Source organism: Trifolium pratense, linkage group LG4 (assembly GCF_020283565.1).
Source record: "Trifolium pratense cultivar HEN17-A07 linkage group LG4, ARS_RC_1.1, whole genome shotgun sequence".
Taxonomy (NCBI): Eukaryota; Viridiplantae; Streptophyta; class Magnoliopsida; order Fabales; family Fabaceae; genus Trifolium; species Trifolium pratense.
The window spans coordinates 41,733,660-41,756,528 of NC_060062.1; the positions used below are offsets into that span (position 1 = coordinate 41,733,660).

The 22,869-nt window shown below is 32.9% G+C and overlaps 4 protein-coding genes across 5 annotated transcripts; 1 reads left to right on the plus strand and 3 right to left on the minus strand.

Moving 5' to 3' along the window:
* The first annotated feature begins 1,228 nt into the window (after positions 1-1,228).
* Positions 1,229-4,422, plus strand: LOC123881883 (calcium uptake protein, mitochondrial-like). Its single transcript, XM_045930636.1, has 7 exons — positions 1,229-1,725; positions 2,334-2,401; positions 2,522-2,745; positions 2,837-2,920; positions 3,042-3,249; positions 3,418-3,714; positions 3,801-4,422. Exons 1-7 carry the CDS (start codon positions 1,380-1,382, stop codon positions 3,990-3,992), a joined length of 1,419 nt encoding a protein of 472 aa, XP_045786592.1. The 5' UTR covers positions 1,229-1,379; the 3' UTR covers positions 3,993-4,422.
* Positions 4,423-5,001: 579 nt separating this feature from the next.
* LOC123922695 (protein ALP1-like) lies at positions 5,002-6,270 on the minus strand. The gene has a single exon (XM_045975394.1). It carries the CDS (start codon positions 6,268-6,270, stop codon positions 5,002-5,004), a length of 1,269 nt encoding a protein of 422 aa, XP_045831350.1.
* Positions 6,271-10,990: 4,720 nt separating this feature from the next.
* LOC123922696 lies at positions 10,991-12,200 on the minus strand. The gene is made up of 4 exons (XM_045975395.1): positions 11,987-12,200; positions 11,733-11,894; positions 11,378-11,637; positions 10,991-11,158 (listed from the first exon to the last, which is right to left on the minus strand). Exons 1-4 carry the CDS (start codon positions 12,120-12,122, stop codon positions 10,991-10,993), a joined length of 726 nt encoding a protein of 241 aa, XP_045831351.1. The 5' UTR covers positions 12,123-12,200.
* A 1,135-nt stretch (positions 12,201-13,335) lies between these two features.
* On the minus strand, positions 13,336-22,152 carry LOC123881884 (F-box/LRR-repeat protein 14-like). Of its 2 annotated transcripts, XM_045930637.1 has the most exons (16): positions 21,881-22,152; positions 21,159-21,482; positions 20,920-21,048; positions 20,604-20,811; positions 20,191-20,337; positions 19,288-19,362; positions 18,901-18,972; positions 18,291-18,362; positions 17,965-18,036; positions 17,770-17,841; positions 17,496-17,567; positions 16,967-17,038; positions 16,333-16,476; positions 14,916-14,987; positions 14,290-14,436; positions 13,336-13,844 (listed from the first exon to the last, which is right to left on the minus strand). In XM_045930637.1, exons 2-16 carry the CDS (start codon positions 21,351-21,353, stop codon positions 13,660-13,662), a joined length of 1,734 nt encoding a protein of 577 aa, XP_045786593.1. In that variant the 5' UTR covers positions 21,354-21,482; positions 21,881-22,152; the 3' UTR covers positions 13,336-13,659. The 2 variants fall into 2 exon arrangements, with proteins under 2 accessions (XP_045786593.1, XP_045786594.1); XM_045930638.1 differs by lacking the exon at positions 14,290-14,436 and having other exon boundaries at positions 21,881-22,143.
* Positions 22,153-22,869: the final 717 nt, after the last annotated feature.

Below are 22,869 nucleotides of genomic sequence, written 5' to 3' on the forward strand. Positions count from 1 at the left end.
GGATGACTCAACTAATTTTAGTCAAGTCAACTCTCACGTCACATGAACATATCAATTATTTTGTTATTCAAATAACACTTTTTTTTACAAATTGTTCAAATAACATAATTGTTGCATAAATATGTTGTGTTTATATGGATCAATTATGGATGTGTTTGTTTGGGATTTTTTAAAAGAAAAAATCAATTTTTATTTTTTAAAAAATATTTTTATAATTTCACAATACCAATTGCCAATATTTTTTTTAGAAAAACAATAACTCATTCTCTTTGTTGAAGGATAAAATTATAAAAACAATACCAATTGTCAATAAATTTAATGTCACAACTCAATTTCTTAATCTCTGCAATATCTCAATGAGGTTTTATAATTAGAGACAGAGGTAGTAATAGTATTTTTTATCCTCTAATTTAAGTCCATTTTATGAAAGGATAACCCCACTAATTTTGACTAACTCAACTCACATGCCACATCAGAATGTTAATTATTTTGTTGTTCAAATAACATAATTTTTTTGACCAATTTTTATTTATTTTAAATTTGACCAATTGTTCAAATAACGTAATTGTTGCATAAATATGTTTTGGCATTGATATAGACCTATATGGATGGTTTGTTTGAGATTTTTTTAAAGAAAAAGAAGGTTTTTTCTAATCTACCATTTCATAAATTGAGGGTATATACTCATTAACTAATAAGAACAAGCTATAAGCAAGTTCACGTGTGCAAATTCAAAAATTTGTTACAAGTTTTTTGGGGGTACCACATATAAATCCACTCATGTGGTTTGTTCTTATTGATTGATGGGCATATACCCTCAATTTATGAAAGGGTAGAGTAGGTCTCACCGAAAAAGAATTATTTTTATTGTTTTAATAGTGTTTGTTATAGATTTTTTAGAAAATCATTTTGTTAAACAAATCGTTTTTAGCTTTAAAATGAAAAACTAATCCTAACAGTTTTTCTATAATCTATTTGTTTCAAAGAACAAAAGAAATTTAAATGTAGGAGTTTCAAATATAAAAAAAAAAATATTTTTTTATGATATTTATATAAAAATGATTAAACTTTTACTTATATAGCTAAAATTAGTAATATTTACGACCACAAAAAAGACTTAGTAACTTACAAATTTACAATTTGAGTAAATGGATAAAGTCCACACATTTCCCTTTGAATCCGTTTTGTTCAAACCATATCTTGGTCAAAGTCATACGTATGTTATGAAAAATCACTCATTTTTTCCACTCAAACGTTTTTCTTAACAACCTCAAATTTCTACCTTCAACCTAAACAAGTAGTAACATTTCATTTATTTATTTATTTACCCATGTTTTTGTTCCATGTTTTAGTTTTTTGAAGCAAAACTCAACCTTAGCATGTTGTTTTCTTGGGGCAGAAGATTCCAACAGTCTCTAAGACATAACATAAGGTTGTTGTGTACCCAATCACAACGACCCACGTCATCATCATCATCTTCTTCTTCTACATTGAGCTCTTTTGGTGGGCTCAGAAATGGTGGTGATGAAAGGGTCAGAGATTTTGAGTATTTTCTTAGATCAATAACTTCTGGGGTTGTGGTTGTTGGTTCTACCTTAGGTTTTTGGTATTACTCTTCTTTATCTTCTCCTGGTGCTAATAACTCTTTGCATTCATTCTCTGATTATGCTACTGAAGATCAGTTTCAACAAAATTATGAAAATAAATCCAAGTTTCTCTTCAATGGTAATTTTCCTTTTCTTTCCCTTATGTTTGAAATTTTTATTAGTTTGAATCTGTTAGTATTTATTTATGACTTAATTGATCAAGTTATTTGGTTACAATGCTCGATAGCTGGTTGGTGCGTATTGAAAAACATTTGTTTGAAGAGATCAATCCTTTAAATAGATCTCAATTACCTTGGGAGATAATCTTTGAAGTTGCGCGCAGGGATGCTCCCGTTCAGCAAAAAAATTATGAAGTTACAATTATTTATTGATTTAGTATTAAAATTGCTTTTTTCGGGGGTTTCAATTTGCAATGCCAAATGTTTTTTTTATTCGTATATTAGTTAGTCTTTAATTTATAATCATAGATTTCATGGAATAAATAATAGATTTACTAGCTTTTAAGGATTTAGGATTATATAGAACATTATTGAATTGAATCTTAGGGATATGAAGATTATGGATGTAGGATTCTTGTAGTTTTTTTATAGGCAAATGTTAGTAGTTAATTTGCTAGGGAGAATTTGTTAGCAGTATGGATTTGAACCTTGGATTTTGGCAGTTTAATTGTTTAATTTGATTTGGTGCGTACACTTATAATTTCGTTGCGTTTCTGTGCTACTGCAGACAGTTATAGAAGAAGAGTGTTCTTCAATTATGAAAAACGCATTCGCTTGCAGAGTCCTCCCGAAAAGGTAATCAATCTTTGTCATTATGAGTCTGATTAATGATCATTAGGCACCATTTTTTGTTTCTTTGTTCTGCAAATTGTTAAGACGGAATTTTTTAATATCTAGCACCTTGTTTGATTTCAGGTATTCGAGTACTTTGCATCGAATAAAGCCCCTGGTGGTGAGGTTTTTATGACACCAGCAGATTTGATGCGTGCTGTGGTTCCTGTGTTTCCTCCTTCCGAATCAGGCCGTGTTAGGGAAGGTTTTCTGAGAGGGGAACAAGTTCCTGGCACGTTACAATGCGCTCCTTCTGAATTTTTTATGCTCTTTGACACAAACAGTGATGGACTCATTTCTTTTCCAGAGTGAGTATTTGCTTGAAAGGTGGATCACATTGATACAAAGTTCATGTGCTATATACTTTTGATAATAAAACTTTTGTTTTTTCGACACCAGGTACATATTTTTTGTTACTCTTCTCAGCATACCAGAATCCAGCTTTTCAGTGGCATTTAAAATGTTTGATATCGACAATAACGGGTAAGGATTCTCTTTATCTTTCGAAAATGTAGCTAGTTATATTTGCAAACTACATCAAGTTTTGGCCTTCAATTTTGTTGGTGAAATTTTCATTGAACATTGTCTATTGTGTTGTCAACAGGGAAATAGACAAGGAAGAATTCAAGAAAGTGATGGCCTTGATGCGATCTCAAAACCGACAAGGGGCTAACCACAGAGACGGACGGCGTCTCGGCATTAAAACTTCGATAGAAAATGGCGGTCTCTTGGAAGATTTCTTTGGTAAAGATGGAACGGATTGCTTACAACATGAAAAATTTGTTCAATTCTTAAGACAACTGCATGATGAGGTATGTGAGCCTCTCAACCTCACTGTTCTTGCAGCAGCTTCTCCACGATCTGCCATGATAACTTTGTGAATTTTAGTTAGATTCTGCATTATTATGTATCCTTAAAGATTGCAAAGATCTTTTAGTCCATAACTATATTACCTGCTCTAATAATGAATTAAATTGCAGATCTTGAGATTAGAATTTTCTCATTATGATTACAATAAAAAAGGAACCATTTCCGCCAAAGATTTTGCACTGTCCTTGGTTGCATCTGCAGACATCAATCACATAAACAAACTTCTGGACAGGGTCGACGAATTAGACAATGATCCAGACATACGAGAAAAAAGAATTACATTTGAGGAGTTCAAAGCTTTCGCTGAATTGCGGAAGAAGTTACAGTCCTTCTCTCTAGCCTTATTCAGTTATGGAAAAGTTAATGGAGTGTTGGGAAAAAATGATTTTCAAAGAGCGGCGTCTCAGGTACTAACAACTCCCTATTATGCGTGAAATAATTAAATAAATTTATAGTAGTAATATTATTACGGTATCATGTAATGTTCATGCAGGTATGCGGTGTCCAAGTTACAGATAACGTAGTTGACATAATTTTTCATGTGTTTGATGCTAACCGTGATGGAAGCTTAAGTGCGAGCGAGTTTATTCGAGTTACACAAAGGAGAGAAGACGGTACATCACGTTATGGCTTAAGGAGTATGATATCATGTTGGTTGAACTGTGTAACTAGTAAATGTTCATGAGCAGAACATCCATTTTCAACTCTAAAAGAAGGGTGGGACATGCATTTTTATTTTACAGGAATGGATTCAATTCAACCATATGCAGCTTCTAGTTCAATCCTGTAGAGATGGGATTTGCAATGACACTTGTCAAACTATGATGACATGACTTCTGTCTGCTCAGAAATGTACAGATTCGTGTGTTGATAGTTGATACTTGTACATATTGATCACAAATGTTGCTTCTCTTAGCTTTTGTTTCAAATTTGGTAATCTTACCTTGGTGTTAATGCTTGTAACATAAGGTTTAACATACAATGACTAAATTAGTTATCAAAAGTTTAACTACATCTCATTCTTTGCAACTTCAGAGCATTTTGAAGTCTGTTTTCCACATATGAATTCTTGTCTGACTGACTATAGTGTGTGCAGTGACAAAACTGATTTTTAACAAAATTGATTTTGCTTAAAAATGGGTTGAAGTTAACAAATTGCTTGAGTATGCAATTACCAAGGAAATAGTGGAAATATACCCATCACATTACAATAAAATTCAGAATCAATTACAAGCCATCAAGTAAGCCATAAATGAGAGCTTAAACTTAGAATCAATTTTGATGCTAGAAGTCAAAAGCCAAAACGTCTTCACATCTGATCGAAACCATTTTTGACCATCACAAACTCAGGGTTGAGCCCTCTCTAACCTAATTGGAAGCAAAAGTTGATGCATTTTTGCATAACATGTTGTCATGTTCTTAGTTCTTGTTAGTTCTTACCATCTACAACAGAGATTTGGTACCAATTTTCTTACAATCATATTGTTTCGCAACATCAATATTAGCATATCATGTACATACGTTGATGGCAACAAATTTAGCATATTATAACTTAATTAATAACCTATAACATGGCATCATGCTATACAAAAAGGGGATTAAGTTCAAACTTAATAGCCATACATTGTTTAATGTTACAATCAGTTCCAAAATAACATGTTAAACATTAAAATACATAGACCATCACCAAGCATTCATCTTCTGAGGCTCACCTTACTCAAATGCAAAGCAAGTGCATCCCTTATCCTCGCCGCACTCTCATCAACCACTCCCTCAGAAGCAAGACCATCATCCCCTTCCTTTTCCACACAACTCACACCTTTATCTCTTAACAATGGATCATTACATCTAATAAGAAAATTATGCAACAAACAACCAGTAACAACAACAAACGGCAAATACTCAACACACTCTCTTTTCCACTTCCTTGAATCCGACAGAAGCTGCCACCTAGTACGAAGCCGCCCAAAAGCATCGCCAAACAACCCCATTGCACGATTATGAGCACAATTAAACGCGTTTTCAGTTGAACTAAAACTATCTTCTTCATTCACTCTATTATAAGGTGTTAAAAGCCAAGGCAAAAGAGGAAAACATGAATCTCCCAAAATATACTGAGGAATCAAACTACCATCATTTAGCTTATAAGATGGTCCTTGTAACAATTCCTTTGATTTTTCAATATCATGATAAAGCTTACTCTCATGCAAAATTGTTTCGGGTTTTATCGAATTCGGCCACCCAGCTGAAACATCTAAGAATCTACCTTCAGAATCAACCAATGCTTGAACCATCAAAAAACGATTTTTACTCAAACTTTCATCTTCAATTTCAAAACCAGCCAAACCCAAAACCCCAAAACAATTGGGAAGTGAATTAAAACCAAAACCCACAACAACCCTATCCGAATCAGTACGAAGCTCGAACAAATTCCCTAAATTATCATTAACAGCTTTGCAAACAACGAAAAAGGCGCGACAAGCATCGGAAGGAGAGATTCCGAATCTCCGTGCAACGGAGGAGTACCCGGCGCCATGAGCTAATCGGAAAATGGCAGCGGCTAGGGCAAAATCAGGGGAAATGTTTGGAATTGAAGAAGTGAGTGAAGGGGAGAGAAGATCGAGGAGATGGAAAAAAGATGGATTTGACATGCGGAAAGCGTCGAGCCATCGTGAATCGGAGACGGAGGTGGAGGAAATGAAGCGGTGGAACCAGGAATTGTGTTGGGGGGTGGAGGTAAGAAAAAGGGGGTGTGAGGGTTTGAGAAGAAGAGAAAGAGAGTGAGAAGTTGAAGAGATTAAGGAATCGAGAATGAGAGATTGTGAAGGGAGAAGTGTAAGGTCATTTTGAGAGAGAAAGGATTGTGCGGTTTGTGTTACTTTGGAGATTAATGCAAAGAGATTGTTTTGATTTGTATATGATTTCTTCTTCTTCTTCGGTGGTTTGTGTTTTGCTGCAACCATGGTGGTGTATGGTTGTTGTCTTTGTTGTTGAGTTCTTTATAAATGTGCAAAAGTTAGGCTTTTTTCATTTTTTTTTAACTTCAAAATGATGAGTTGGCAAGACACGTAGGAATTCTTTTGTTTTTTAATGGAATTTCTAAAGCGCCTATGAAGGAATGAGAATGTCAAACGATAACGAGAGGAGGTTGATTAATAGAGTTGCAAAGAAATGATGAACTAAAGTAAAGGAGCCAAAGAGCAGTAGTATGCCGAACAGGCGACCTTATATCGAAGTCTCCACAATAAAATTTTCTAAAATGTCATGTAATTTGAAACGGAGGGAGTAATGAACATGATGAATGTTCATATAATTTTTTTTTTGGATACTGTTCATATAAACTCTTCTTTTTTTTTTGGATAAACTTCTTTGTATAATTTGTTTAAAAAATAATTGATACATAACATATTAAATTTATAGTACAGTGATGGGTTTAAGGGCACAAGTTAAGATTTTCACTTAAGCGCATCGAACATAAAAATTGAGACAGTGATGTGAGTATCCCATTTCTAGTACATTTTCACTTCTAGATAGTGGTTCTTATGATGATGTCAAGTTGAAAAGCCAAAATATGATTTATTTTGTTTGTCTCAGTATGTAACCTTCCTTCCACATTTATACAAAACATGCAGGAAACTAGGCCAAAGGATGCTCAAAACCAATCAATGTTAGTAATTAGTTGTTAGATTAATTTTTTTTCCTTTATCAAAGACCTTTAACTTCTTATCCCTTACCACAAATCAGTTGACATATTCAACCTTCAACTACAGTACATACTCAAGGCGTGTTTGGTATTCGATGCGACATTAGTTACATTCAATTACACAATTTTGTCAAATTATTACTTATGTCAACTTATTTAAGTTGTGTCTGATGTCGGAGTTCATGTTAGTGATTCAAAATTTGAGCTTCACCTATAGGGTGATTACTACTATGTTCATGAAGTTGTGTATGAAATTTGATAGTGATTGTATAGCTACAAGAAACCAACCATTTTATGAGGAACATAAATCCCGGGTAATTGTGATAGACCTTTTTTCCTTCCCGAGGAACAATCTTCCTCGCAAAAATGTTAGTTGGAATTTCATTTTCTGAGGAGTTTTTTGAGGAACGTTGTCCTCGGAATATGGATTTGACACCTAACACAATCTGCACAGATTGACACGACATTGATTGATTTTTTCGACGAACAATGTCCTCAGAGTGTACTTTGTTAGCTCACACAACTTGTACTTTGTGTCAGCATTTCTAAGCCCTCAAATGAGATGTTAAAGTTGCCTGCTTTGTGATGAAACTTTGTGACAATTGTTTTTGTCTGCAATTCTATAAACCATTCATTCCCTGAACAAATAATTAAAAGTAGGCTTAATTTGTGTATAACTTTCTGAGTTCGCATCTTTAATTATATTTAATTTCCAACAAACAAATGTGCCAATGAGACGAAACGAGATCATTAATCTTAGTAGGTAGTACTATTTTGGATGAACATTCACAATTACAATTGGGTTTTTGAATGTAATGATAGGTATACATCAAGAAAATTGAACTACATAAAAATTGTAAAACTTTTGAACATTATGTGCATCAAGGAAGGATTTCTCAGCAAATTTCCATATATTCTGCAACAACAAAAAATAATTAAAAATCTATAACAAAGATCTCAAAAACTTAAATTTAAATATTAAAGTGAGGTCATTAATGTTAATTAAAATGAGTTTACATGTTACCTTACCTATATGCACTATTTATCCTTGTTTCCTCTTTCTCTTTCTCTTATTGCTATCATCATTGTTGTCTTTTTCAGGTAATCCAAGAAAAAGTTGAGTGGAAACACCAGTAACTTTAGAATCATCATATTTAGGATTCTTCAAAAATGCTAGTGTTGGACCTTTTTCATTACCATTCTTACTATGATTTTCATTTCTAACAGGCTTGAATATATCAGAAAATATTTCAAGGGGAACATCAAATTCAGTTTGAGTAGCTTGATCCCTCGTCTGCAAAGCAAAAGTTTATATAAATCATCTAATCTTAATAATAATATAATTTGAATAAACTATATTATTTTAGTCTCTAAACTATTTTTCTCCAATTCATATTCCTATAATTAATTGAAATTTAAGAAAATTTCATCAAAATTAAAATTTGAGGTGAAACTATATAATAAACAAAGATGCAATACATTTAAAATAAATAAAAAAATGAGTAGAAAGTTAAAATTAAACCTTTGGTGGTAGACCCAAAGATGCAATCCAAGAATTAGCATGACCCTGAATGTGGTTTATTGCATTCTCTAATAAACTTTCTTCAATTGTTGAATCATTACAATCATATGTCACTAGTATACATACATTAACATATATCATAATCATCAGTTCAAATACTACTAATTAAATGAAAGATTAATAAGATACGTACCATAAAGAGGAAGATTCATTTGGGTTTGAACAAAATGAACAAATTCATATCGATCAAATTCTGCCATGCGAATATCAAGCGCTATACCATTAATTGAATTCTTAATTTGCAGCAAGAAACCTTTAGCTAATTTAATACCGTTGACACTGCGTGTTACTGCATGCATGCAACATATTACATACATATAATATAATTAATTAATATGCATGTAAAAGATTAACATTAATCAAGAAGAAGAATTGAAATTAACCTTGATGATGATAGTTCCTACACAGATTCTCGAATTCTTTGATTTGGCGATCATGATAAACTGCAAAAAATTTGAGGCTGATGCCTTTTGAGTGAAGGTTATGAAGCAAAGTTGGCATATGGGATATTTCGGACGAATTAATCACCATGATGATGATCACAGATATGAATCTTGGAATTAAGGAAGAATCACGAAATTGCAGTTTAAATTTTGTGCTAACAAGCAAGATAGTTAGTTAGTTAGTTGGGGGGAGATTATGTAACGACTATAATTGATTACTAGTACTATATATAGACTATAGTAGTAGTGTACGACTATTTATAAATGGGTCTTATTCTTCATTGTCTTAGTAGTTAGTAGGTAGTACTATATTTTTTTGTTCCTTGTGTGCGGCTAGTAGAGCTGTCAAAATGGGCTAGCCCGAATGAGCCGGCCCGCTTGGGCCTTGAAAATTCTAGCCCGAACTATTTCCGGGCTTTTTAGCCCGGCCCGATAAAGCCGATTAAAATATGGGCTAGCCCGAATGGGCACCGGGCGGCCCGCAAGCCCGATTAAATAATAATAAAAAAATTAAAATTAAAAATAAATATAAATAATTTATTTTGCCGCCCTACGAGTTTCTCAAATATCATCCACTACTTGAGTAGCAGACGGTTTTTTTCCTCAAATTTTTCATTTTTACTATTTAAGTAGCGGATGAGTAAAAATAGGGCATCCGAGAAACTTGTAGGTATCGTAGGTAGCGGATGAGTAAAAATATGGCGCGCGAGAAACTCTTAAGTAGTGGATGAGTAACAGTAGGGCGCGCGAGCAAGTCGTAGGTAGCGGATGGGTAAAAATACGACGCGTGAGAAACTCGTAAGTAGCGGATGAGTAAAAATAGGGCGCGAGAAACTCGTAGGTAGCGGATTAGTAAAAATAGGTCGCGCGAGAAACACGTAGGCAGCAGATGAGTAAAAATAGGGCGCGCGAGAAACATGTAGATAGCTGATGAGTAAAAATAAGACACGCGAGAATTATTGATCGTATTAATAATGTTGAGTTCGATCACTAAAAGTAATATAAAAAATTTAAAAATGAATCGGGCCTGCCCGAAAGCCCGACAACCCGTACCGGACCGGGCACTAATTTTGGTAACCCATTTTTTACCCGGGCTTTTTAGCCCGGCCCGATGAAGCCCGAACGGGCCGGCCCGAAATGTGTATACCTCTTATATTTTTCTCCAATTTTGTGGGTTATGTATTCATGTAATTTTCTCCTTTAATGAAAATACTCGAAAACGTTTAGATGAGATGATACATATATTTTCTACTTCAATTAAGATTTTGAATTCGATATCTCGTTTGGACATGCAACTATAATATAACTCTTAGGGACAATTTAGCTTTATATTTTGTGATGGAAAATCAAATTCTAAGAAGCTAAGCGATCTATCTCAAATTTATTGTTTTGGTTTAAAAAAACATTTTATACATAAGGTTATATCATTATTTTTTTTCTAATTAATACAATTAAAGACCTAAAACAAATAGCACTAAAAAGGCAATGAGGCTCGCTGCGCTGCATATGTGTATTTTCCTTAATTATTTCAAGCAAGCTCTGATCTTATTAAAAAAAAGTGCTATGAATCAGATAGCAAAACAACAATTACTACTACAAATATTAGATAATGTACTTACATTAACCACTTGGAATTGATAATACTTAGGACAAACATTCACAATTACAGTTGGGTTTTTCAATGTAATGTAAAAAATGCAAAATGATACTGTACATAACATCAAGAAAATTGTCCTACTTGAATTTTTTATTTTTTTTTCATATTTTTTCAAACTTTTGAACAATATGTGACATTCCAGGAAGCCTTTCTCACCAAATTTCCATATAATCTGCAACAACAAAAAATATTGTAAAAAAAATTAAATATCTATAATAATTATCTCAAAAACTTAAATTTAAACATAAAATGTGAAGTAAATGTTAATTAATTAAAAGCAGTTTTTAGGTTACCTTACCTATATATGTTTTTTTTTAGTTGAACTTGAAACACTATCATCTTTGGCATTGTCACGTTCAAGAGTCCTACTACTAGTAGTTGTTACACGAATTGAATCAACAGGAACTACTTGTACACGAGTCATCTCAAGGGGAATATCAAGTTGAGTTTGAGAAGCACCACCAATCTACACATCAAAATTAAATTATTGCTTCCTAATTTGAATCATAATATAATTCATTTAATCATATAATCTTAATAATGTTCATTAGATATTTCTGTCAAAAAATATAATGTTAACATTAGATATCTTAAAAACCCAAACTATTAAATAATATGGAATATGATTAGACATACTGTATATGTAAAACTTTTAATATTGAATTAAATGAATAGAAAATTAAACCTGAGTCAAAACATTAGGTGGTGCTGCTGCGAAAGCCGTAACATCGTTCATGGCTTGAACAAGACTTGTTGATGGCGTAGGCAAATCGTTGGTGGTACCCAAAGATCTTGATACTCGAAGACAACTTCTTGGAGGCGTTGTTGGCGGCGCAGGCTCATCGTTGGTACCCAAAGAAGTAATAAAACACTTACCACCCACAATGTTGTTCACATGGTTCTCTAAATTTGCTATAACCGCAGCATCATTGCAATCATATGTCACTAATTAATAATAAAACAGATCAGTAATTAATTTAAGTAAAGATTTTGTCGAGACATAATTTAAAGAAAGATTAATACGAAGTAGATTTATTTACCACAAACAGAACGTTCACGATCAATATTTTCCGCTTTAACAAATCGAATAAATTCGTATCCATTAAGTTCAGCCAAGCGAATATCGATCGCGATTCCATCAAAAAGATGGATATGTTCCCGCAAGAGATTCATAGCAGCTGGAATCTCCATGCATTGTGTAACTGCAACATATATGCACAAGAATTAGAAGAAGAAGAAGAAAAAGAAGATTAATTAATTTACTTAACTTTAGCACAAAGATTAATTAACAAACCTGGATGATTATAGCGACTGCTCAGTGTGTTGAATTGGATGAAGGCATTGGGTTGATCATAAACAGCAAGAAACTTGATGATGCAACCAGTTGGGCGTAGGATTTCAAACACAGTTTCAAACTTGGGAATCACCATCTTGGAGAAATCTTGAAATCAAGAATATGGTGAAATCTTGATGAAAGTAACAGTTAGGATAATGGAACAATTGATTACTATTTGTTTGTTTTAATAGCGCGCCAATATAATATTAGTACTATAGTAGTAGTATAGTATGTTAGGACTTTGGTCTCTCAATTTGAGAGCTGTTGGCGTTATCAATGACAAACACATCTTTATATCTCTTATATTTGTAATTTTAATACTACTAAATTAATCAACAAAAAACACATTTAAAAGTTAAACTAAATAAGTAAGGACTCGAATATTATGAAATCACTTCTAATAGAACGTGCCCACGAAAATCCAAAACAATTTCATTGATGTTGTTTATTAGTCTTAATAATACTAAGAATTATTTCTATTAGATTCGTATGTATAAATTTTTTTGAATTCCAATTGGTATATGTAATGATTAAAATGATTAATAAAAGACATACTTTTTAATTTCAATGACTATTTATTTATTTATTGTGATAACGTCTCATACCAAGACTATTTATTGTGACTATTTACTAAAGACATCCTAGGATGCAAACTGTGTTTGCATTTTAATATTTTTCATCATTCAAGGAAGGTGGAGACGTTGAATTTGAATAAAAAGTAATGTTACTTGCTACTTAAAGTGCGAACTTACAGTTCGCATCCTAAAAAGCGAGGGGGTTAGTTTGATAATTTCAGGGGGCGTGTGAGGATTTCTAGGGGCACAAAAAGTAAATCTCTATCATTTATACCTATGTCTCATGAGTTTGAAGGATGAAGGGAACAAAGTGTTCCAAAAGATGGACTTAAAAGGAGCTATACTAAAATATATCAGAAAAAAACCTTAAATAAATGAACACATGTTTCTCCTGCACACATTGAAACCACTGTATAGTTGTGCAACTCGGTGACATACAACTTTAATCTTTTTAAGATGGTGAATTCTAAAGCCAAAGACCATTGTGAATTTTGACAGTGTAAACTTGACAAATACAAGCTGTATGAAGAATATAGTTGCATACAAAAAAACAGACGTTACAATCGCCCAGACATTATGGCGACAACTTATCAAATGTTATTCAGAATCATAAAATACTACTAGTAACTATCATATGCTTCTCACATGGAGCTTAAGACTAGCAAGTAACCAAAAGGGTAAAACAACCATGACTATAAGGATCAACAAACAATAGAAAGTGGACAGTGTCACTTTGGTTTAAACATTATATTTACATATGAGAATGCAATGTTATTATTACATAAGGCACAGAACACATAGATAGTGCACATGGCATATACACCTCGGGGAGAAAAGAAAAAGATATATGTAAAATTATTCTTAGACGGAATATAAACATGCAAAATAAAGCATAATTACATTATTGCATGCCTGATACTATACATACATTTTTTAGAAATTGCCTTTCATCTTCGCTTAATATTATTTTATAAGTATCCAAAACAGCAGCTATAAATATGTACAGAATATTGTTTGTTCACCAGGCAAAGAACAGAATTCTCTCGATCACCTGGTCTACTCTGGCCGAAAGCTTATCAGATTTGGAAGATCAGTTGAATGAAGCTTCTTAATTTCAGCTGCATTGACCTTGCAAGACTCCAAGGAAAGAGTGCACAAATTCTTTAAAGGCTTCAAATGCTGCAGTCCTTCATTTGTTACACGAGAATTTGAAACATTTAGCGACCTCAGTGCAGTCATTCCTGTATTCAGATATAGATACACAAACACGCGTTAACAAAATCAAAACAAACCTCTTTATTTGGTCAAAATACAGGGCAAGCAAGGAATATAAAAGCAACGCAAACAAATGATTTTCTCCATCTACTTTTTCTTTTCTTTCATTTATTTCTGATTCTGCAAGACTTTAATCACCCATGATCAATGGGTTTACACGTGTTCATGCAATGCTTACAGCTAATATTTTAACCTTTTGCACATGAAATTAAGTTAGTATACCAGCTGCACCCTCGCTACATGTGGTGATTAATTAACACTCATTACTCAACTTGAATTAGCAAGGTACAATAGGCTACCAGACATTCAAGTTACAGTCTAGTGTCTGTATTACATCTGACAAATCATTCAAATCATTATTGTTGAAAAAAGGATGCAAGATATGCAGAAATGAAGACATGCAGAAAATACCAGAGATTAACTCCAGAGTTTTATCTGTCAATTTGCAATTCTGGGAAAGGTTTAGCTGTGTCAGGGAAACAATTTCTCTTATATTTTTCACGCCTGCATCAGTTAATAATCCACCACATATCTCAAGGGACTGCAGGTTCTTGAACGCTGCATGATGCAAAAAAGGAAATAACATTTAAGCCACCAAGATAATTTTATGCAGAAGATTGTTTTCCCATTACTTAAATTAGTGTTCGGTACAAGAAAAAGAAACATGAATACATCCGATCCAAAATTAAAAAAGAACCGGCTCGTTGGGTAGCAAAGACTTGTTTGTGCAGGTCAGCAGTTTTAAATTCTTCATGTTAAGTGAATATATAACAAATGTGTGCATCCCAATACCCATATGATAAACATCAAATGCCTAAAAAAAGAAAACAGCATGCCAAATGTTGAGTATTCTTATCTTTACTCATGCATTCTCATTTAAAGTGTAGATTAAAATTAACTAGTTTTGGTTTAGATATTGAAGTACAATTTACAGAGACAATTTATAATCAGGTATTTTAATCTAAAGTAATATTCAGCAAGCATACACCAAATGAACGAAGAAAATCAACAATAGGCTGAAGTTGGCATATACATACATCGTAAATATGTAGTTCCAGAGTCGGTAATACGGGCACCAAAGAGATCCAATGTTACCAACCCACTCAGACCTATGCAAGACACAAGAGCCAATCAGATAGTTACATTTGAAGCTACTAAGTACTAACAGACGCAAAATTAATTACAGCTCACACAAATTAATATGCACATTGAAACATTAAAAAGTTAAGAAAAAAATCTACATTATTGCCCACAACTCATAACAGGGTCATGATCTGGTCAGCTTAGAGTAAAAGTATCTTGGTTTGGTTTAGTTTTGCATAAAATTCACTTCATGCAAGGTTCGCTTCTAAAATTAAAAACTTTCGACGAAATATCTAAACCAAAGATAAAACCTGCAATATGTTGTTGGTTAGCAATTTGCCTTGGCAATATAGGACCAGAGTCAGGTTAAACTGCAGAGCTTCCTGATAGGTTTAAGTTGAAGAAGAGTGGTGCCTTAGCTAACTACAATAGCTTTTCGCCTACTGGTATGCACACCATGCAAAAATTTGTATGAGAGCCGAGGTCATGAGTTTGATTCCAAAAAAGATACAAACTACTGGCTGCAGGTGCTGGAAAGGGTTTGTTAGTTGCATGCCATCATCCTGCCTCAGTAAGTCCAGGTGGGCCAGAGATGGATAGAACTGGAGGTTTGATTCCATAGAGGTAGAATCTCAGAGCCAAGTGCTAAAATATGGATTGTTACTTGAAGGCAAGCCATCATGTCGTGTTTGAAGATTTAGTTTAGATAGGGCCAGAGTTAGGTTCAAACATGGTTTTTGTACAAGGGCTTAAGTAGAAAGAGTTGTGATCTGACAGATATAGTTTCTACCTGATAAAACACTTGATCCAATACAAAAGTTTTTTGTATCCAAATAGCATGTGACAAATATGCAATGGGAATAAATGGTTACTTAGAAAGTTTTAGACTTCTAAAATGGTAATATAAAAAGTAAAATATTTATAATAGAAAAATAACCAATCATTGAAAGAGAATATTAGATGATCCACCCAGAAAAAATGGAGCATGTGAAAGTAAAGAAAGAGAAGAAATACTAATGTACAACTCACAAGGGATCATAAAGAGGGAGAAACATTAAGATGACTCAACATAGATGACCCGATTAAAAAAACAAGATAGGGAACTTTTGCATGCTGCAGTGTTAGATATGCAAAATATTTTTAAAAAGAGTAAAACAAACTAAAAGGAATAATAGTAAGTAAAATAATTGGTCAGAGAAACTGGGCCATGTTTGATGATTTATTATTGCTGCTTTCTCAGCACTAGGCAGTACCCTCCATACATATACAAAAACGTTCGTACAAATAGCACCGAAATTTAAAGGTTGGCAGGTTAATACACATGAAAAAAGACATGGCTTATGTAATGAGTATACACAAGGAAATGCTTACTTGTAAGATTTGCGAGTCCAGCATCAGTTATCTGTCGAGCATCCAGATTAAGTGACTTAAGATTTGTGAGTCCTGAGAGTCTTTTCAGGCCATTATCAGTTACTGAGGTAAATGACAGATTCAAATCTTCCAGTTTGTTTAAACCTGGACAAAAAGCAAGAACCAATTTTCACATGCATTAAAATCAGTGTCTGTGAATTAAATGTCGCGCACAGCAACCACATCTTAGGCAGATTGGCAAATTATTATTTTCTTTTTACAAAACTTCACTTATATTTGTGTAATTAAATGGGCTTTCTGAAATTTATCTTTCAACATAATATACAACAGTCTATGATCAGTTGATCACATTCCATGATTTGGCCTCAAACCACACAATGTCAAGGTACTGAAGCAGTGAAGCAAACCATATCCTATTAAACACAGAATACCTCGTAGTACAAGCAGTCAAACATATAAAAATACGTATAGAAACATATGTTCTAATTTCAATTTATCTGCCAATGAACTCGATGATTTCGTTTCAAACAAAAAAATTCACACAGATTTCAATTCGTTTAAAAATAAATCACACTGATTTCAAAAATAAAAATCTCATTTGATAACTACAGTTTACAGGGTTGTTTCCACAAACCTGATATATATCGAAGCCCGTTGTTTCCAACTTCAGTGTCAGACAACACTAGACTTTTCAAGAGAGAGAGGCCTGAAAGAACAAATAACTGTAAATTTTATACTGTAGGCAATACTTCCAAATACAAAACATGGACTCCTAAAATTTTATAGATATTCAGAAGAAACAGAATCTTCTTCCCTTCAAAGACAACATTATGATAGAACAAAATTAATGAAACAAATAACAATCAAACATGATTTAAAACTACCAGAATATGCAAGATGTAATGAATATTCTAAGCACAATGTCAAGACCAAATAGTTCTTTAAATTTATAACATGATAATTTAGTTCAATATAAGCGTGGATCTAGAGGAAACTTGGTGTTCTAAATCTTTCTATTGAAAGGTCTGAGGCAAAGATGGACCCATTTCAGATCTATTGTATGTAGGAACATTAAAGAATTGTATCAAGCCTACCTAAGCTTTAAACAATGTAATGACCATTCAAATCTATATACAGGGAAAACATGAAACGTAGTAGTAAACCTGTCAAATTAGCAAGCTCTTCATCGCCAATCTGGCAAGAATCAAGATTCAAATACTCCAAATTAGTTAAACCTGCCAAAGAGAAGCCAATTCAAGATCAAATACTCAAATGTGCGCTTAGCATCTGAAAATTGGGAGGTGGTGGCAAGAATTAAGAAAAAGAAAAAAAATACATCCACAGACAAACGGTACAAATCATGTATCTCTTCAACATAGGGAAGCAGCTTGTGGAAAAAATAGTAGCTCTTAAAAGAGTTGTAGACGTATGAATAACCTTTTAGATGAACTAAGCATGCGTCTGTAATCTTGTTAAATGCAAGACTTAACCTCCTCAAGCTTGTAAGACCTGCAGGAAAGGGAGAATGTGTTGTAAACTGAGCAATTGTTGTTTCGTCATCCCTAGAAGTAAGAAGTATGGACATAGGCATTAAAAATCCTCAAATAGGGTCACTATATATATTCAAGTTACCAGAAAATTTCTCAAATCCATCATCAGAAAGACCACATCTGTTGAGATTTAAGCATGCCAGGGCAGTTAAGGCTGCACATGAGAAAAAAACACATTAATGAACTAACAGATGAAATTTCGGACACTGGAACAGTGATAAGTAAATATGAGATGCCAAGATCAGATATATAGTAAGCACTACATGAATTGCATGTCCGGCTTGATCATTAATATTCTAAATAAATTAGAGGGAAAGTTCAAGCATTACAAAACAACGTCCAGAACAAATTTGATGTCTAAAATCAACAGAAATGAACTGACACAGAATAAAATGTGATTATTTTTACCAGAAATATACTCAAAACATGCAGCAGTGATATTGCATCCTTCAACATTTAATGTGGTAAGCTTCTGCAAACCTGTAATCCAGAGAGGAATATCCAATCAATGTAATTATACATAAAGGAAACTGCTTTTACAACTTATTCAATAAACTGAAACTCCATTTTGATGATAGTAAGAGAATAATATATTTACACTAGAGAAAGAACATTAATTGTGTATTTCTGTTAAAGTTAGGGGTTTTAGACTCAAAGAAGAGAGAAATGATAAGAACTTCAATACTATTGATAATAACTTGATACAAAAGACTAAGTACTTATCCCTTAGTTATAGTGAGTGATACAAAAAGATTCCAAATCCTAATTAAATAGGGAAATCATGAAAGTAACTAAGAAACATGAAAACTAATCCTAGGAGATAATCTAAGATACTAAATTGGAAACTGATCATAGGAGAGAAACCAATATATTCGAACATAATATCAAGATATTATGAGATATTATTTTATATTCTAACATATTAACAACTAAACATGTTCTGATGTACATAAAAAAGAAGCAGCTGCTATAGTCTGGTTGTAACACTTGTAATGGATGACAAAGACTGCGGAAATACCTCTTAAGTAAGAAATCCCAAGATCAGTAATACTGCTGTTGGAAATTTGCAATTCCTTTAAATTAATAAAACCTGAAACATTTCATACTAACGGTAAACTCAAACTCTGATCATGGCCTAACTTTTTGCATCTAAAAGTACGAAGAGAAAGAATTGAATTAGGTAATCTCATGAAGCTGTTAATTAAGTTACAAGACCATATGTTCAGGTATAAAGTATCAACCATAATAACATTTTGCTTCTACCTAATTAGGGGAAAAACTTCTATATATTGTATCATGAAAATATGAATTTTGTCAGCATACTGTGATAAAAAATAAAACAACTTCTATATATTTGTATCATGCAATGCAACTACTGTGATAAAAAAAAATGCATGACCAATACCTGAAATAGCCTTCATGTCTGAATCTGTAACACATTTACAGCATCCAATATTAAGAGACTCGAGCTTTTTCAGACCTGTATGAGAATAAAGGAACTAAATCTATAACCTAGTAATTCCAAAACCAAGTTTCTTTGAAAGCAAGGCAAGTGCAGGAAAGCATTTAATAGTATCTAGATAATAAAGTTTGTATAAGAAGCCAATGAAGGTTGGCTCAAGTGGTAAGATCAAACAGCCTTTGACGTCATGATCCGTAGATCGGCTCTTATTAGCAGTCCACTATAAGAAGTCAAATATATCCTAAATTGGCATACCCTGACCTCAGCCCTGCTGTCCCCCCATAATCATTTTTGTATAATAAAAAGGTTCGTTGACTTTATATAGAACTTATTCTTGCCATTGTAGAACTTATTATTGCCATTAACCATAGGCTATGACACCAACCAACCAGATGCTGTTGACACAAACTAAAAAATAGTGATGATAATTCATCTAAAATAATTTAAAAGAGTGTGATATTAAGCAGTTGATAAAAGATGGTGAGACCATAGTTATTGATTCAAAGAATATTTATAAATTCATCAGATGCATTTGAAATTTACAACAGACAACCAGCAAAATACCTTCATGTCAACTGATAAAGTTCATGAAATTTAAGAGACGATCAAGAAACAAAACAAATTTTTTAGATGAAGTTTTATGCAATAACAATAATATCATCTTCTAGCCTGATAAAGTTCATGTTAACTGCCCAATTAACTATTCATATATCATACCTAACTATACATTAAGAAAAATTTATATTGTTTCAGATTACTAGATGTGAGGTTGGTTTTTAACAACATCAAATACACAAGGAAGTTAACTTCTTATAAATAACTTAGCAAGATATCAAGAATAGAAACCTTTAAAATGAACAAATCCCCCATGAATATCTGAACACCTCTCAAGGTCCAACTTCTCCAAATTAACTAGGCTGGAAAAAGCACGCATTCCATCAGGTGTGACAGCACAGCTCTTCCTGATACTCAATGAAGTCAAGTTTGACAGACCTATGCAACAAATTTACATTGATTGATTATGTTAATCAAAAAGGACTCTCATATCTATTTGTGTAAAATAGGGCCAATATTGCACAACAACCAATGAAGGTTAAACATTTATGAGTGAATTTCTCCAAATTCCTTTAGTAAGACATCAAAAAAATTGCAATAGTAGTTTGTTTTTTTTGCATAAAAAGGGAAGACAAAAATAACAGTACACGATTTATAGTTTATATATATTCTGGTTAAAAACTCTAATGACAAACTCTACCTACCACTAATGTGTTTGAGTCCATGTTCTGAAAATTGATCACAGTAATTGAGGGTCAAAGCTTGAAGATTTAAGCAATCCTTTAGGAGTCTTAGTCCATTGTCTGTGACATTAGACCCAGAAACATCAACTGCAAGTAAAGACGACCCTTGTGAAGCAATGACATCCATCCAACCATCATCCACTCCGAGATATTCACCCAAGTAAACATCCTGCCACCAAAAACACAACAATTTAATAACCAAAGCTTCTTCTTCTAAGTACTTAAATCAGAGTAAAACAGGCAATTTCAGCAACCCTCTTGCACACAAAGTAAGTACCTGAAGAGCACAATCTCGAAAAGCATTGAGAGATGTTTCTGTAAGACAATGAGAATCCACCAATTCATTGAAGATTAACTGACTTATATCTCTTGGAAGAATGGAAAAGGAATCATATTTATGAAAATCCTGTTACATATAATAATAACTTGGATCAAATACTATATGAAAACAAAAGAAAAGAAAAGAATGAAAGAGAAACAAACAAGAAAACAATTAAGCAAAATAAAAACATTGACCTGACGCATCTTATTTATGCATAAATCCATAAGAGAGGGACATGTACCCCCTCCAGGAGAATGATTAGCCTTAAAACTTCTTGCTCCTAACCATTTTGTACTTGCACTTCTACAGTACCTTCTAGAAGATACTCCTCTGCGTAAATCATCTTCTATAACATGTTGATTTCTCTTCCTTGAACAAATACCCCCCATCACTTAATTAATTAATTTTTTTCTATGATACTACAGTATATATCACTTAATTAATTCATGAATTAATGAATGAATTTAGAAGAAAGTCAAAGTTCCCCCATTTTGAGAAGAATATTGTTAGGGATTGAACTGCATGAAGAAAAATAAAATTAATTAGCACACAGTTATGAAATCAAACAAACTATAGCCCACAGTTATGATCAAACAAACAAATAAATAGTCCAATAAAATTAATAGTAATAGTGTCAACTAGCACAACAGAAAAGTAAAATTAAATTAAAAACATGATGATTAACTTTGTTTAGTAGTAGAAGATTATTGATCAAGTACTCCAATGAAATTAATTAACATGATGAAGATTGATTAATTAATTGAAGGTAAACAGAGAGTGAGAGTGAAGATATGTACGTTAAGATATTTAGTTAATATTTAGTATTAATTAATTAATTAATTAATGGTTGTTGTTAAAAATGGAAGATAAAAGTACAAGTATGAAGAAGAAGAAGAAAAAGAGGTGGTTCACTTGCTTGATTAGGTTTAGTGATGATCGGAAAACGTATTCCGGTGGAGTAAGAGAAACGGAAACAGTAAAATGATTTGGAAGAGAGAGAGAGAGAGAGGTTTGATTATGTGATGAGAGAAAGGAGTGTTGGAGAAGAAGAAGAAGGAAAAAGGTAGGAGCGGGTGATGAATGACATGTGGCGGTACTTGTTGTTGCGTTGCGTTTTGAGGGAGTGAAGTGTGAGTGAGTGATTATGGATTATGGATTATGAATTATGATTATGGAGAAATAAATGGAAATATAGAAATGAATGAATGAATCGGATAAGAACAACAATGAGAAAGATGGGGTCTACTTCATGTGGGTCCCATTGTCCGCCTCTTCCGCATTTCGGACTTTGGATCATTCCCCAATTGCTAACGATGTCGTTTTCCTCATTCTCAAATCCGCTCCAAGCTTCCAAGTTCCAACCTAGAAAAGTAAAACATTTTTTATATATAGGATCGGAGGGAGTAGCAAATAGTAACAATCATCGGGTTTATCAAAAACATATTATAAATTGTGGGCTAAGTTCAAACACAATGTATTTTCACAATAGAATATCATTCTCACTATTTTTTTTCTTTCTTAAATGCAATTTTGATTTTCTTATTTTCAATTTTTTGAAATTTTGATCTCTTATTTTACTCTTATTTTTAAAAGTCATATATTTTGTCCCTTATTTTAATTTTTGTTTTGGTCCACACTCAATTTTATAGTCAATTTTGATGATGTGTTGAAGACATGAATGACATGACACTATACAAATAAAGATTAATGTGTCTACCAATTAGTGGGATCCACTAATAGAGTACAAATGAAAAAATAATAAATAGATGAAACCTAAACTCCTTTTAAGAAACTCTAAAAATTCTAATTAAAAGATATGTTTTGAAAAAAAAAATACGGAGTAACACTTTTTAAACTTTTGAGGAGTTGACTGCACAAACTCCGATATCAAATTACTATTTTTGC